Source organism: Ovis canadensis, chromosome 24 (assembly GCF_042477335.2).
Source record: "Ovis canadensis isolate MfBH-ARS-UI-01 breed Bighorn chromosome 24, ARS-UI_OviCan_v2, whole genome shotgun sequence".
In the NCBI taxonomy this organism is placed as follows: Eukaryota; Metazoa; Chordata; class Mammalia; order Artiodactyla; family Bovidae; genus Ovis; species Ovis canadensis.
Window position 1 is genome coordinate 51,925,816 of NC_091268.1, and position 15,702 is coordinate 51,941,517.

General features: G+C 40.3%; 1 protein-coding gene across 2 annotated transcripts in view; it reads right to left on the reverse strand.

The window, feature by feature from the left end:
* Window positions 1-486: 486 nt before the first annotated feature.
* LOC138429538 (cytochrome P450 3A24) overlaps window positions 487-15,702 on the reverse strand; it is a 100,675-nt gene continuing 85,459 nt past the window's right edge. For both annotated transcript variants that reach the window (XM_069571181.1, XM_069571180.1), the window contains 6 exons: window positions 15,453-15,580; window positions 14,315-14,381; window positions 10,340-10,500; window positions 7,443-7,669; window positions 3,036-3,198; window positions 487-695 (listed from right to left, as the gene is read on the reverse strand). In XM_069571181.1, coding sequence (XP_069427282.1) covers window positions 600-695; window positions 3,036-3,198; window positions 7,443-7,669; window positions 10,340-10,500; window positions 14,315-14,381; window positions 15,453-15,580 — 842 coding nt within the window. In that variant the 3' untranslated portion in view covers window positions 487-599. The remainder of the gene's footprint in view (window positions 696-3,035; window positions 3,199-7,442; window positions 7,670-10,339; window positions 10,501-14,314; window positions 14,382-15,452; window positions 15,581-15,702) is intronic.

A 15,702-nucleotide genomic window follows, 5' to 3' on the forward strand; every position in this document is an offset into this window, starting at 1 on the left:
GGCCCCACCCACCAGGATATGTGATGGCCAAGTGTTTAGTCACTGCTTATCCCTGATTTATTTTTTTATTTTTATTTTCTTATCCCTGATTTAGATGTACATATTACCCTAAAGTGCAGGATGGTATCAGATAATACTTTTGTAAAGAGAGGTTTACAGAGTTCCTCAATAGAATATTTAGTTTGAAATATATAAAATAAAACCTGTGATTTATTAAAATACATCAGAACTTTAGTCACCACAATAATTCTTGTTTTCATTAATTTGCTGATAAAACTGTTGAGACACTTTCTTTCTTGATCATTGCTCTCAAGGAGTAAATGTTACTAACTGGGGGTGGGTGGAGATGGTCCTTTGAGAATCAGATAAGCTGAGTGTACGTATCTGGCCCTCATCAGTCACCTCTTTCATATTACAGAATATATAACACCACACAGACACTGAGAAAGCTAAACGAATGTGTGGATACTCTAGTCATCCAGCAAGTACAATAGATGAAGCCCATCTTTATTTCTGAGTTTTATCACAAAGTAAATCAAGTCCCCTGAAATTGTGGGACACAGTTCCTTGAAGAACAAAGCCCAGGTCCTTAAGAGAAGTCAGGCTCCACTTATGGTCTCATCTCTGAGCACAACCTTCAGAAAAATGGGTTTTTCTGGTCTTATCAGTCCTTGACTGTTTATCTTCAAGGGGATCTGCAACAGTTAAGAGAACCAATGAATGAAGCACCGCCAACAACAGAAGCAAAGTAGACAAGATGCATTTCAGACAACAATGCTTTACAACAATATACAAGCTATACATCGTGTATCTCTGATTTTTTTAAACTGAAATTCAATGTGTTTAATAGCTATAGGGACAGACAGGCTGTCAATGTTTCCTTGATTAAACTTTAACACTTTATGACTTTCAGAAAATTGGTCTATTTAACTTGCTATAAAATTCATGGGCATAAAGTCATTTCTGCTACTGCTAGGTCACTTCAGTCATGTCCGACTCTGTGCAACCCCATAGATGGCAGCCCACCAGGCTCCCCTGTCCCTGGGATTCTCCAGGCAAGAACACTGGAGTGGGTTGCCATTTTCTTCTCCAGTGCATGAAAGTGAAAGGTTCAAGTGAAGTCTCTCAGTCGTGTCCAACTCTTAGCGACCCCATGGACTGCAGCCTACCAAGCTCCTCCGTCCATAGGATTTTCCAGGCAAGAGTACTGGAGTGGGGTGCCATTGTCTTCTCCTAAAGTCATTTCTAGTATTCCCTTACTATTCACCTTAAAAAATTGTTTTAATTCCTCTCTTACTGAGATATAAATGATCAACAGTATAAACATTTGACTTACATATATGTGAAATTACTACCACAATAAGTGTAATTAACATCCATCAACTCATAAGAGATAGAAAAAGAAAAAATACTGTTTTCCTCTCATGAGAACTTTTAGGATCTACTCTCTTCTACTATATAAAAATGTCAACTATAATCATCATGTTTTACACAATAGTTCTAATACTTATTTATCTATAACCAGAAGTTTGTACCTTTCAATCACTTTCACCCAGTTTCCCCTCTTTATCTTTGATTCTCTATATTTACTCTGTAAGTTATGTCAAGGCTGGATAGTGAAAGCAAAAACTGCACAAAATATCAATTGAGCACTATGCCTATGAAGCATTTTGCCTGTTTTTTTAAACATCCCCTGGTTCCAAGTGCAGGGCAAATGGTGAACTTCTGAAGACCTACAGTGGTTTGTCTGAGATTTTTAGCCCTGTTCTCACCCAGTCACTCCTTCTGGGTTGGGGGAACCAACAGAGTGACCTTCTAACCTCAGTTGACTGAAGGACAAGCAAGGAGCTGTGGAGGGAGAAGCCCCAGCCAATGGGGTACTGGGTGGAGCTTGCAGGGGGCATCTGCCCTTCCCAGGGGTGCCTGAGGCCCCCTTTCTCTCAGGGCTGAGTCCCGTGTGTGTACACACTTACAGGACACCCACAAAAATGCCTGCAAGTAAAATGGAAACATCTTTATCCTCTTTCCTGAGAAAGCTACTCAAAGGGAGCAGCTGCTTATTAAATGTATGACTCCTAGAAATAAACATTATTTTAGGGCCATGCTTGAGATGAATCAATGCCAACTGTTCTGTGTGCTCCTCAGAGAAAACAGTTGCCTGATAACATCAAGGCACCACTGGGCGTTTATGGAAGGAATAAAATGAGGGGACAGAGTTAAAGACCTTCTTAGGCACAAAGGAAACAGGAACCAAACTGGCTGGTTCAGGGACAAAGTATAGTTAGGTGGTAGGACACATGATGCCAGCCTGTGGTACCTGTAAACACAGCAGAGGGGAGAGTGGGCTCTGGCCTGGATGGGCAGGCTGCATGGAGGCGCTCAGGACTGAACTGGAACTCAAAGCGGGTAGGATGGACTGTAGACGGGAAGGGTAGACAGGAAGGAAATACAGTCATTCTGAGAATGCAAAGGGAGCTCAGCTGGATGGCAGCAGGATCCCTGGCAGGTGAGAGGCTGTGGGAGCCCTTCCCATCCGGCAGAAATGCTTTCATTCAGGGATCACTGTGGCTGCACAGAAGGATCAGTGGGGGTGACCTTGACACTACACTATGGGGGAATTATTTTAGAGAGTCTGAGATGACCTCAGCACTGGGATAATGCTCCCTAGTAATTTCTTTATACAAATAGTGGCTGAGAGTCACTGTCAGAAGAGTTTCTGTAAGTTCCCGTGGAGAAGGTCATCACTGAAAAGTCATGACATGTCATCACTGCTCTCACGACTTTGTACATTTTCCTTCCTTCTAGTGGACATGAAACCAAATTTTAAAAGTTGCTCAAGTTCACTAACTTTGTATAGTCATGTCATGCTAACTGCCTTGACTCTAGATGACCTTTATAGTTGGGTCTTTATGAAGCCACAGACTTAGCCCTGCAGGGATAAGTCTTGTAGATACAATCTTATAAACACAGAGAAATACATCTTGGTTTAAAAATTCCCAATAAAACATTATTTATGCAGATAGTTAACTGCTAACCTGTGTTTCTTTACAAGGTTTGAAGGAGAAGTTCTGCAGGACTCTGACAATAGCAAGTTTCATATTCATGATGGCAAACCTCATGCCAATGCAATTTCGGGGTCCAGTTCCAAAAGGCAGGTATACATAAGGATTTATGCTGTCCTTGTTCTTCTTACTGAACCTGAATCCACAACAGTAGATGAAACAAGTGAATGAAACAGAAAAATCACAAAAGCTTCAGGTCTGAAGTTTTAATTTAAACCCTCAACCAGTAGCATAAGGGAGACTCCTGTGGGTGGGTGACTGAATCCTGCTGTGGTGATTTTGCTGTGAGAAAGGTAAGCCCCAAAGCCTTCCCATTCCCTGCATCCTACAGGAGCTTTCAGTCTGGGTGAGAAAATAAGATGAAGGCTGTTTAAAGAAAATGTATCTTTAAATATGAAATTTACATTTAGGGTGGTGAGATGCTCACGCTCTGAAAGGCAGTTAGGAAATGAGACTGACTGCAGGAAGAGTGGGTTCCTGCCTCCATGAACACTTATATTGGTCACGTGCTCAGAGATGAAGGAAGCAGCAGAAACATCTTTGAATATTTAAATTGTTAGTTTTCTGTTGTTTTCCCTTTGCTTCCTCTTGTGTGGGTATGTCTCTTTCTCCCACACACAGAGGTTGCTGAGGTCAGTAGATTCATGAGGGCATATGACTCTACTATACTCTGGCACAATCACTGATTTTTTTGTCTATCTGTTCCACAAACCGATAAAGTCCATGATGGCTAGACCTCTGCTTTATTCAAATTTGACTCCTCAAATTTGTATTTGGAGAAGTGATAATGGCATTATGTTTGTGTATATTTTAAACAGTCCTATTACGGAAAATATTCTGGAAGAATACAGACAATGTGACTGTGTCTACATGGGAAATTAGTCACAGGGCAGCATCTGAGTGCTGCAGACCTGGGTGGAAGGCTGTTGAGCAGGGAATGGACATACACTGATACATTAAAAACAATTCAATTAAGGAAACAATTCCATTCACCATTGCAATGAAAAGAATAAAATATTTAGGATTATACCTACCTAAAGAAACTAAAGACCTATATATCAAAAACTATAAAACACTGATGAAAGAAATCAAAGAGGACACTAATAGATGGAGAAATATACCATGTTCATGGATTGGAAGAATCAATATAGTGAAAATGAGTATACTACCCAAAGCAATCTACAGATTCAATGCAATCCCTATCAAGCTACCAGTGGTATTTTTCACAGAACTTGAACAAATAATTTCAAGATTCGTATGGAAATACAAAAAACCTCGAATAGCCAAAGCAATCTTGAGAAAGAAGAATGGAACTGGAAGAATCAACTTGCCTGACTTCAGGCTGTACTACAAAGCCACAAAGACAGTATGGTACTGGCACAAAGACAGACATAGATCAATGGAACAAAATAGAAAGCCCAGAGATAAATCCACACACCTATGGACACCTTATCTTCGACAAAGGAGGCAAGAATATACAATGGAGTAAAGACAATCTCTTTAACAAGTGGTGCTGGGAAAACTGGTCAACCACTTGTAAAAGAATGAAACTAGATCACTTTCTAACACCATACACAAAAATAAACTCAAAATGGATTAAAGATCTAAATGTAAGACCAGAAACTATAAAACTCCTAGAGGAGAACATCGGCAAAACACTCTCCGACATAAATCACAGCAGGATCCTCTATGATCCACCTCCCAGAATACTGGAAATAAAAGCAAAAATAAACAAATGGGATCTAATTGAAATTAAAAGCTTCTGCACAACAAAGGAAACTATAAGTAAGGTGAAAAGACAGCCTTCTGAATGGGAGAAAACAATAGCAAATGAAGCAACTGACAAATAACTAATCTCAAAAATATACGAGCAACTTATGCAGCTCAACTCCAGAAAAATAAACGACCCAATCAAAAAATGGGCCAAAGAACTAAATAGGCATTTCTCCAAAGGAGACATACGGATGGCTAACAAACACATGAAAAGATGCTCAACATCACTCATTATCAGAGAAATGCAAATCAAGACCACAATGAGGTACCATTTCACACTAGTCAGAATGGCTGCGATCCAAAAGTCTACAAGCAATAAATGCTGGAGAGGATGTGGAGAAAAGGGAACCCTCTTACACTGTTGGTGGGAATGCAAACTAGTACAGCCACTATGGAGAACAGTGTGGAGATTCCTTAAAAAATTGCAAGTAGAACTGCCTTATGATCCAGCAATCCCACTGCTGGGCATACACACCGAGGAAACCAGAATTGAAAGAGACATATGTACCCCAATGTTCATTGCAGCACTGTTTATAATGCCAGGACATGGAAACAACCTAGATGTCCATCAGCAGATGAATGGATAAGAAAGCTGTGGTACATATACACAATGGAGTATTACTCAGCCAGAAAAAAGAATACATTTGAATCAGTTCTAATGAGATGGGTGAAACTGGAGCCGATTACACAGAGTGAAGTAAGCCAGAAAGAAAAACACCAATACAGTATACCGACACATATATACGGATTTTAGAAAGATGGTAATGATGACCCTGTATGCGAGACAGCAAAAGAGACACAGATGTATAGAACGGACTTTTAGACTCTGAGGGAGAGGGAGAGGGTGGGATGATTTGGGAGAATGGCATTGAAACATGTATACTATCATGTAAGAAACGAAGTGCCAGTCTATGTTCGATACAGGATACAGGATGCTTGGGGCTGGTGCATGGGGATAATCCAGAGAGATGATATAGGGTGGGAGGTGGGAGGGAGATTCAGGATTGGGAAACCAATACAGCATTGTAAAGTAAAATAAAGTAAAAATAAAAAAATTTTAAAAAATTAAAAATAAATAAAAACAATTCATATAACCTGCAACTATAAACTATACTGTGTATATGTCAAAAACTCTTTATAATCGGCTTTAACATTTGGATTTCTCACTTCCTGGCCCAGACCCTGACACACACAGGTGAGCACTAACTCTCTGCTTGACGGCTGAGTGAATCAAACAGAAGTACAGTGAGTTGTCTCTTGTTTTATGTTCCTGATACTGCAGGAGGGGAAGCTGAAGTTGCTGAGCTTGAGGGAGACACAGAGGTTCCCTGGTCCAGAGCAGAGGACTTGGTGGACTCTGACTCTTCTTTCAACAATGCTAAGTGTATAGGTTATGCTAGTATTAGGGACAAAAGGGTGAACGAGACACAGTCCCTGCCATCAGGGACTTATAGTCAGGAGCTCATAAAAGTCTAGATTCCAGACAGTGCCCTAAAATGTTCAATCCAAATTTTGTTCACCACAAAATAAACGGGAGAGCATCATCCATTTTCAGATCCAATCTGTGTCCAAACCAGAACCTGGCTCTGAATTCCCAGAAGACGATGCTTAACCTCTCCAACGGGGCTGTCTAGATGTCTAGAGAGCAGAGGACTTCTCTTTGGAAGGTCAAAAAACATGGAAGCAAAAGGGAGCTGGCCCAGGTCTACAGCCACAGACAGAACCAGGCCACCTATGTCTCTTCCATCCTCACTGAGGCTGCTGGAACCACCTGGGATGAGACCACTAGGTCTTCAGCCTACAGTCCCAAAATAATAATGGAGGAAACAGCAGCCAATGTTTAAAGAAATGAAAATGTGGGAATGTTAGTGATGAATTCAAAGAGCTAAGGAGAACAGACAGAAAGACTTAAGAAAAAAAAACATATACCTAAAGTAATATAGCTGTTAAATAAATTATAGCAGATGCAACAATTATATACATATATGTATTTTAAAAACACAGAATGCCATTTATAGTTTACTGTTAAATATAGTAAGCAACTGAAAAAAAATCACACTATATGAATGCCATTCTAAGCTTTAACAATCTGTATATGCATAGAAAAATATCCTCAGGACTTTCATTGCACTATTAATGAGGCCTATCTTAAGGTACGGGGCTTCCCTAGTGGCTCAGTGATCAAGTATCCACCTGCCAATGCAGGAGATGTGGGTTCGATACCCAGGTCGGGAATATCCCCTGGAGAAGAAAATAGCAACCCACTCCAGTCTCCTTGCCTGGGAAATCCCATGGACAGAGGAGACTGGTGGGCTACAGTTCATGAGGTCACAAAGAGTTGGAAATGACTTAGTGACTAAACAACAACAAAGCTTAAGGTTTTAGAAATGAACAACTAAATTTCTCTCTCTCTCTTTTTTTTTTGTTTATAGTTGGTAAAGTTTTTAATCAAATAATATCATTCTTGGAACAAAAAATACATTTAACAGTAAAAAGATGTAAAATAAAATGATTGTAGAGTAACATATTTGTCACCCATAATGAGAGTCGTCAGAATACACTCTGAGCAACTGGATCAGGAGGGTCCCCTTCCCTGGGGTCTTGTACCTTTCAGGACGAAACTCCTCAGGCTCTGGCCAGAGCTGTGGGTCTCTGTGAAGCACAAAGATTGGCACCGTCACCGCTGTCCCTTTGGGAATGGACACCCCGTGGATTTCCACATCCTTCTTACAGAGCCTATCAAGTCTAACAGCAATTGGAAACATTCTGAGAGTCTCATTCACCACCATGTCAAGATACTCCATCTGTGCCAGGACATCGTAGGTTGGAGGTGCCTGGGAAGAGAAATACAGATTTTGATAAATTAAGAATTTGGATCACCCTTCAACACCATCTATATAGTCCTATTGAAATGTTAGGAGCTCCAGGGAATAATTTAAATTGGTAAAGGACCTTAGTATTTATAGACATTACTGTCATGTCCTTTGACCTCTCAATGCCCGTTGACTGTACAGTAGTTATGACAGAAGAAGAAAATTGGGACAATCATCTAAACAGTGTGAAATACCAGAGGTTATCAGGGAGTGTATGTTCTCTCTCATGAGAACAAACATGACCAACAGACTAGGACCCTTACTCTTAAGTGAAAAAGGCCAAGTCACCGTTTCTTTTTAAAATGAGGCCATACTTCTGTACAAAGACGTGTAACAGAGCAAATACCCTATTCAACATGAAGGTTCTTAGATGAATACTCTTGACTGCTCATTCTCTTCATTATACATGTACAGTCCAGAAACAATATATGAAAACTCTACAAATAACTTTGGGAGAAACGAGTTCCTTTCTAAATCAAATCCGCACATGAATGAGAACACAATTTCAGATGCAGGGAAGTTACAAGAGGATCAGAACCCCACCCTCTGCTGCTAGAAGAGTCTCCTGTTGTCCCTGTGGGTGTGACCCTAAGGTCTGAAGGTCTCAACAAGCCACTCAAGCCCCAGGGGCCAGCTCTCCACACACCACAAAGAACTCCAGTTTGGGCTGAGATCTGAGACCAGTGGGGGTGATACGTGGCTGTCACGTGGGCTTATAGTTAAGGGGAAACATTGTAGAGGGTAAGAGTGGCTCAGGAGCCAACACCCCGGATCACAGCTTGACTAGATCAGCACCACGTACACGACTAGTGCCTGGAAGTATTTCATCTCCCTGTAGCTCAGGTTTCTCATATGTTACATGGAGACAGATGGAGCTGATCCTCCAGAGGGTTGTGTGGCAGAGACACTCACTGCTCACCCAGCATCCATGTTGGCCCCATTTTTCCCATCCCACTTGAAGTTAAGGCCAAATCAGCCAACAGGCTGTGAGGTGATTATGTCAGTTCAGAGACAAATCATCTGAACCCTGGAAAGCAACTCTCGAGTTCCATATTCCACAGATGACAACAAGCTCTCATGTTCCAGATAAGGCAGCTACAAGATGGTGGAAGCTCTGAGTCGGTTTTCCTTCACAACTCTGTGAAGCAGAGCTGTCCACTCCATCCTCCACTAATAATCCATGTTGAATCTGTAGACATAGATTGAAGTAAACCTTTGCTATGAAAGCTCCTGAGATTCCAGGGCTTGTCCATTACTGAGGAATAACCTACCTCTCCTGACTAATAATTTCTCAAAAATTAAACACATTCATAAATAGAAAGTATTTAGAACAGACATATATAGTAAGAAGTACTAGTGTTATTAGCCAGTGTGTTATTGTAAGTATTCTTATAAAAAGGAGAGAATGTAACGCCATAGGCAACCTCAGTCTGTTAGTGACCATTCAATCTTCTTGTTCTCAAGAGAATCCCAGTATGGGGTTTACCAGAGAATAAATATCATCTCTAATTTTGCAGGCCCTACAAAGTATTTGAAGGACCTAGGATTCTGAAAGGTCATAAGACTTGTCCAAAACCAGTCAGGTCTCATACTCGTGTCCTCTGTTTCCTACCATATATCCTTTCTTGCATAGCAGGCTTCACCTGTAGTCTAAAGTTTACACTGGGCAACAGACTAAATTAATGGTCCCAATTCTCCACTGTTTCCTCTGTCCATTCCCTTCGCCATTAACTCTGCGATGCCCTCCCATTCTGACTCAGGTTGGTCAGTCGGCTCAACCTGACCAGTGGAATATTCACTAAGTGTAATGCTAGCAGAGTTCTGAAAGTCACCCATGGGATTAGGCCTCTTGCTCATGACATCTACAGCTGCCTCAAGAAACAGACATGTGGAGATTGAGACACGTGAGGAGCATATGTGGAGTTGAGTCCATCCAACCACTTAGCTAAGGGCAGCTGAGATCAGCCAATGCACAGACCACAGCAAGTCTAGCCAACATCAATAGGTAACTGTGCAGACACCATAAACTTGGGCAAACTCTAGGAGACAGTGAGGAACAGGGAGGCCTGGCGTGCTGCAGTCCATGGAGTCACAAAGAGTCCAAAATGACTTAGCAACTGAACAACAACAAATGCAGACACCAGAGTAACAAGTGACGCCACTGAAGTTCAGTGAATTTTAGCTGGGATTATTCTGATAACTGATACCGCTGGACTAACACTTTTTTCAAAATACTTATATTGCTGTGAGTAGCATGAAGTACTTATGTTTTCTCCCTTTGTTTTGTATACTATACATCCTTCCTAAATGTGTGGGGCTCAATTGCTTAGTCTTCTCCAACTCTTTGCAATCCCATGAACTGTAGCCTGCCAGGCTCCTCTGTCCATGGATTTCCCAGGCAAGAATACTGGAGTGGGTTGCCATTTCCTGCTCCAAGGGATCTTCCCAATGCAGGTATTGAACCTGCATTTCCTGCACTGGCAGGAGGATCGGATTCTTTTCCACTGCACCACCTGGGAACGGAGGTAAATGATTTGATGCTTATGCTTTGGGCAAAAACCTCGTAAGAAGTAGAGAGAAGACAATCATGCTAAGGCTTCACCTTCCCCGTCTCTGGGTATTATCACTCACCTTATTGGGGAAAGTCGCATCAATCTCCTCCTGCAGCTTCTGCTGGACATCAGGGTGAGTGGCCAAAATATACAAAAGGAAGGAAAGCGTATTGCTAGTGGTCTCATAGCCGGCAAAAATAAAGATAACGCTTTGGGCCATGAGTTCTTGGTCAGAGAGAGCTAAAAAGAAAGTCAAGACATTTTAGGTAAAGCACGGCAATGTAAAAATCACAGTTTAGATGATGAGACATAACAGTGTAATTCCCAAACCCCTAGGGGAATCATGTAAAAGTAATTCAGAATCAACAGCGATTTCCACTCTGTGTCTGCCTCACAGAGCCAAGAAAAAGCCAAGAACTGTTCTAATTGAGTTTTTCCCAAGTCTCTACTATTCTTGGCCCTCTGTTCCTGGCAATACCATAGCCCCACCAACACAGCTGGGTAATTTCAAGAGATGGCATTTCTGTCTAAAATCTAGTGTTATCAATGTGTCCCTTAGAGAACTGTAAAAGAACTATAGCTCCAAGTAAAATGGAGTAGCATTCCCTTCTAGAATATTTTAAATTATTCCACTTAAGATACAGTTTGATTTTGTTTTTTTTTTTGAGAGATTTACAATACTAAGGCTACATGGTAGGGAAATTAAATTATATTTTATCAAAACTTGTTTCCAGGAACATAAGAGTACATACAATATTGGGCTACAGTTAAACTCTTGCTACTCAAAGAGTGGTCCATGGACCAGCAGCATGAGCAGGATCCAGAAGTTTAATACAAATTCAGTGTCTCAAAGACCAAAAACCTAGAACTATGGAAACAACTCACATGAACGTTCATGAGATGTGGAGATGTATGTGCACAATGTAGCCTGAGAGGCATGAATTATGTCCTTGAGAGTCATCAGGTAATACAAGACCTGGGGCACAAGTCTTCAAGGGGAGGATCGAGATATGTATAGAAGCTATAGAAATCAACAAAAAACTTGAAGAGTTGTGATGATCCTAGTCTAATCATTTCATTAAAATAGCAGAAGAAAGAATGTGTGCATATAAGGACATAGGCCAGTGTGAAATATAGAAAAATTAGGTCCAGGGAGTAGAATTAGCAATGCTGATTCAATTCCAGCCTGAAGGTCATCCTCTCAGTATACACCCCCTCTTTCTGCTCTTCTTTATTCTTATCAAACAGCCCTGTGATTATACACTGGTCCCCATTTTTATTTTCTCCCAAGAGACCAAACATGCTCAGCCTCTCAGCTATTTGATGGGACTGAAGTAGGATCTTTGTTACTTAGAGCACTCAGCTCAACATAGTACCTGCCCCCAAACAAGCAATTAGCAATAAAAGCAATACAAAATGAGTGCAATAAAGATCTACGAAGTTCTAATTCCCTAGTGATGATATCTGTGATGCTATTATCAATAAATTCAACCATCAAATTCTTTCTCCAGTTAGCATAAACCGCATAATACTCAAAGTTTAGAGTTGTGCTAATATATCATTCTTCAAATTTTAATTGATTAAAATTAAATACAATTTAGTATTCAGGTTTCAGTGGCACTAGTCACATGTCAAGTCCTCAACAGACACTTATGCCGAATGATTACTATATTGAACAGAACAGATACACAATATTTCCTTCATCACAGAAAGTTGTATTGAATCATGTACTTAGAAAAATACTAGATGATAATAATAGATAGATATGCTGCTGCTATTGCTGCTAAGTCGCTTCAGTCATGTCCAACCCTGTGCGACCCCATAGATGGCAGCCCACCAGGCTCCACCATCCCTGGATTCTCCAGGCAAGAACACTGGAGTGGGTTGCCATTTCCTTCTCCGATGCATGAAAGTGAAAGTCACTCAGTCACTCCCTGGAAAATCCCATGCAAGAGTGCTGGAGTGGGTTGCCATTGCCTTCTCCAAGATAGATATAAGTAGGCATATAAACAGGTATAGACATATTGAGAATGGGATGCAGTTTATCCCTGCTTTGAAGAACTAATTTTACAAAATTCATTATTTTGTGAGATGGTTATCAATCCATTTATAGCTTCAGATTAATCATATAGGAGTATTCATGTCATAGAATTAAAACACACACCAGGGTCTTTTTGACAGAGAGAGAGCATGTTTATATCAGTGATTTGTGGTAGATACAGAAATCTTTTTTTATTTAACATAAGTGTAAAAATATTTGATGTTCTGACAGTTGTCCACTGAGAGGATCTGGAAGCAAAGAAACCCTAGAAGCAATGAGCATTTCTAGAATCCAAATTTTGGGTTCTAAATACCATTTCTCACTAAATAGAACCAGAACTTCTTAAGAAATGGCTTATTCCAAGGGAAATACAAGAGAAAGCTGGAGTGCCTTGCATTAGGAAGTGAGGTTCTTGGAAAATGATAAATGAAAAGGATACAGGATACTCTATATACCACAGTGGTGGACACACATCATTATACATTTATCAAAAGCCATAGAATGTATAATACCAAGATTGAACCCAGGTGGAAAGTATTGTCTTTGGGTGATAATAATGTATCAGTGTAGGTTCATTGATTGTAACAAGTGTATCACTCCAGTATGGAATTCTGATATTGAGGAAGGCTATATGTAGGTGGGGGCAGAATGTATTTTGGTAAACTCTCTATTCTTCACTCAATTATGCTTTTTAAATTTCTGCTAAAAAAATAGCCTAAAAAATGTTTAAGGAGAAAAAAAGTAAAATATATATAGAAGCCCACTTGAAAGGACTCCAGTGGACAAACCTGACAATTTGAAAATCAAATTGAAGAGTGATGTGAGAGAGTAAGTTAGTTATACATGAGATTATCCTGATATAAATAAATAAATGATTGGGGGAGAATGGAGAGCTCTCCCTATGAAAGAATATCAGTTCATAAACACAGAAGAATGATGGGTTTTGAAGGGCATCATGTGTTGATGTATTGCAAAACCAATACAATACTGTAAAGTAATTAGCCTCCAATTAAAATAAATAAAGATGGTAATGATAACCCTGTATGCGAGACAGCAAAAGAGACGCAGATGTATAGAACAGTCTTTTGGACTCTGTGGGAGAGGGAGAGGGTGGGATGATTTGGGAGAATGGCATTGAAACATGTATAATATCATACATGAAACGAATCGCCAGTCCAGGTTTGATGCATGATACAGGATACTTGGGGCTGGTGCACTGGGATGACCCAGAGGGATGGTATGGGGAGGGAGGTGGGAGGGGGTTCAGGATGGGGAACACGTGTATACCCGTGGCGGACTCATGTTGATGTATGGCAAAACCAATACAATATTGTAAAGTAATTAGCCTCCAATTAAAATAAATAATTTATATTAAAAATAAAATAAATTTATATTTTTTAAAAAGTCTGCCTCAGGTTTAGGAAAAAAAAAGAAAGGCATCATGTTGTAATCATCATAGTAATAACAGTTTCAGTCAGAAACTATCCATGAATGATAAAACCAGTGGGTGACAATTTGAAGAGGAACAGAATGTTTATAGTCTCAAAGGCTTCTCCCAGAAGTTACGTGTTAATAACAAAGGGGAAAAAAATACACTTTACAGTAGAGTAAGCTGGTGAAAACAAGTTTAAAAGTGTTCCAACTTGAGGTCATCAGCAATGGGGCAATGTGCCCCCTAATGAATGCAGGGATGAAGCCTTGATGCAAATTTCCAGGCAGAGGTTCTGACTTGGTGGGTCTGGAGGAGCCTGAGAACTGATATCGGAACCAAGCTCCCCAGAGGTTCAGCTGTAAGTAATCCACATCATAACTGACTGTCCTTCGATCTCTGAACAAAGTTGTGCCTGCAAACTTCCAGGAAGTACCACAGTCTAATCTTTCTTTCTGCACAACTGTCATTCTTCAATTTGGCAGAAATTCCCATCTACCTAGAAAACTTCCTGCACATTTTCAGAACTGCCCCCTACCTCTGCATCTCCCCACTGTGGCCCCTCTGAAGCTCTCCTTGGTTACCTTTATGGTTGTCTGTTTCTTTGGAATTCTGAGAGTTAATCATCAACTGAAGAAAGTCCACACGTGGCTGTAAGCAGAAAGAAATTTCTATGAAAGAAAGTTACTTGTGAAGTCATAGACAAATCAGGAGTGCAGTATTTAACCTCTTTCCTGAGAGTATGGCCCCTTATAGAGCAGAAGTCTGATTAGTATTGCCTGAGTCTTCAGTGAACTACTATTCACCTACAGACCTTGGAGAACATGACGTTTCCCAGAGAGAAACCCGCCATCATGTCAGTGCTTTCTGGTCCTCACTCTCTCTGATCTTTGGTTTCTCTGGCTTTTGAAACAGCTTCTTTGCCAAAGAGTTGCCTGCTGTCTCTCCTGTCACATCTGTTTGCTCAGGAGAAAACCCATGACTTCGATCCTTTTTTCTTCCAATTTCAATTCCTAATGAATTACCACACAAATTAATCCCCTCACATTTGCAAAGTACTTTGGCAGCTTATATAGAAGCATCTTCAAGGCCTTGACCCTTTGAGAACTCTATACGGTCTTCAGTGACATCTTGAGTACAAAACCCTCAGTCCCCCTGACCTGCAGACATGCTTGTGCTGGCCTCCAGGCATCATGAAAGTAAAGGTGGGTTAACCAGCTTGCAGCCTCATGGCCCAGAGAAGACCCCTGCCCATGCCAGACTAGAAGTGGGCTCCAATTTAACACAGAATTCACTCTACCAGTTGCCTGATGGGGCTTTTCATTACACAATCTATAATATAGGAGTCTTGGAATCAAAGTGATCCTTTACCAGTATAACATCTTGGGCATCTATAATATCAGTAAAATCATTTTTAAACAGTAATTCTTATCCTTTGGAATGGAAGTGGTAAAGCTTTCATCTCAACAATATTTATGCAATGACATACTAATGTGCATGCCTACTATTAAAACATCACTCTCTGGCCCATTTTCTTATTTCCTCCCCAATCTCCACCTTTCTCATCCCTCCACAATGATATGTTAATAACCCCCCAGTTCTAAAATCTATACTTCCCTACATATCTTTTAAAAAATACAGAGAAGTTCACAAATCATATGTGTACAGGTTAACAAATTTTCAAAAAGTGAATACCCTCATGTAACCACCACCAGATTTTACCTTTTGATTATCTTTGAGGCGACTTTCTTTTATCCTTTTTACAGATTTTGTCAAAAAATCCACAGCACTTTTGGGAAACATGGTGATATTTAATACTTCAAAGATTGGGACAAGGAATGGAAAGAGTACTATAGAGAAGAGATAACAGAAAAGCACAGTGAAAATTCAAAATTTACGCAGCAAGTATAATTTGCTCTATCTCTCAGAGAAAGATATCAGGTTTCTCAACCAGAATAACTCCCTGTATGAC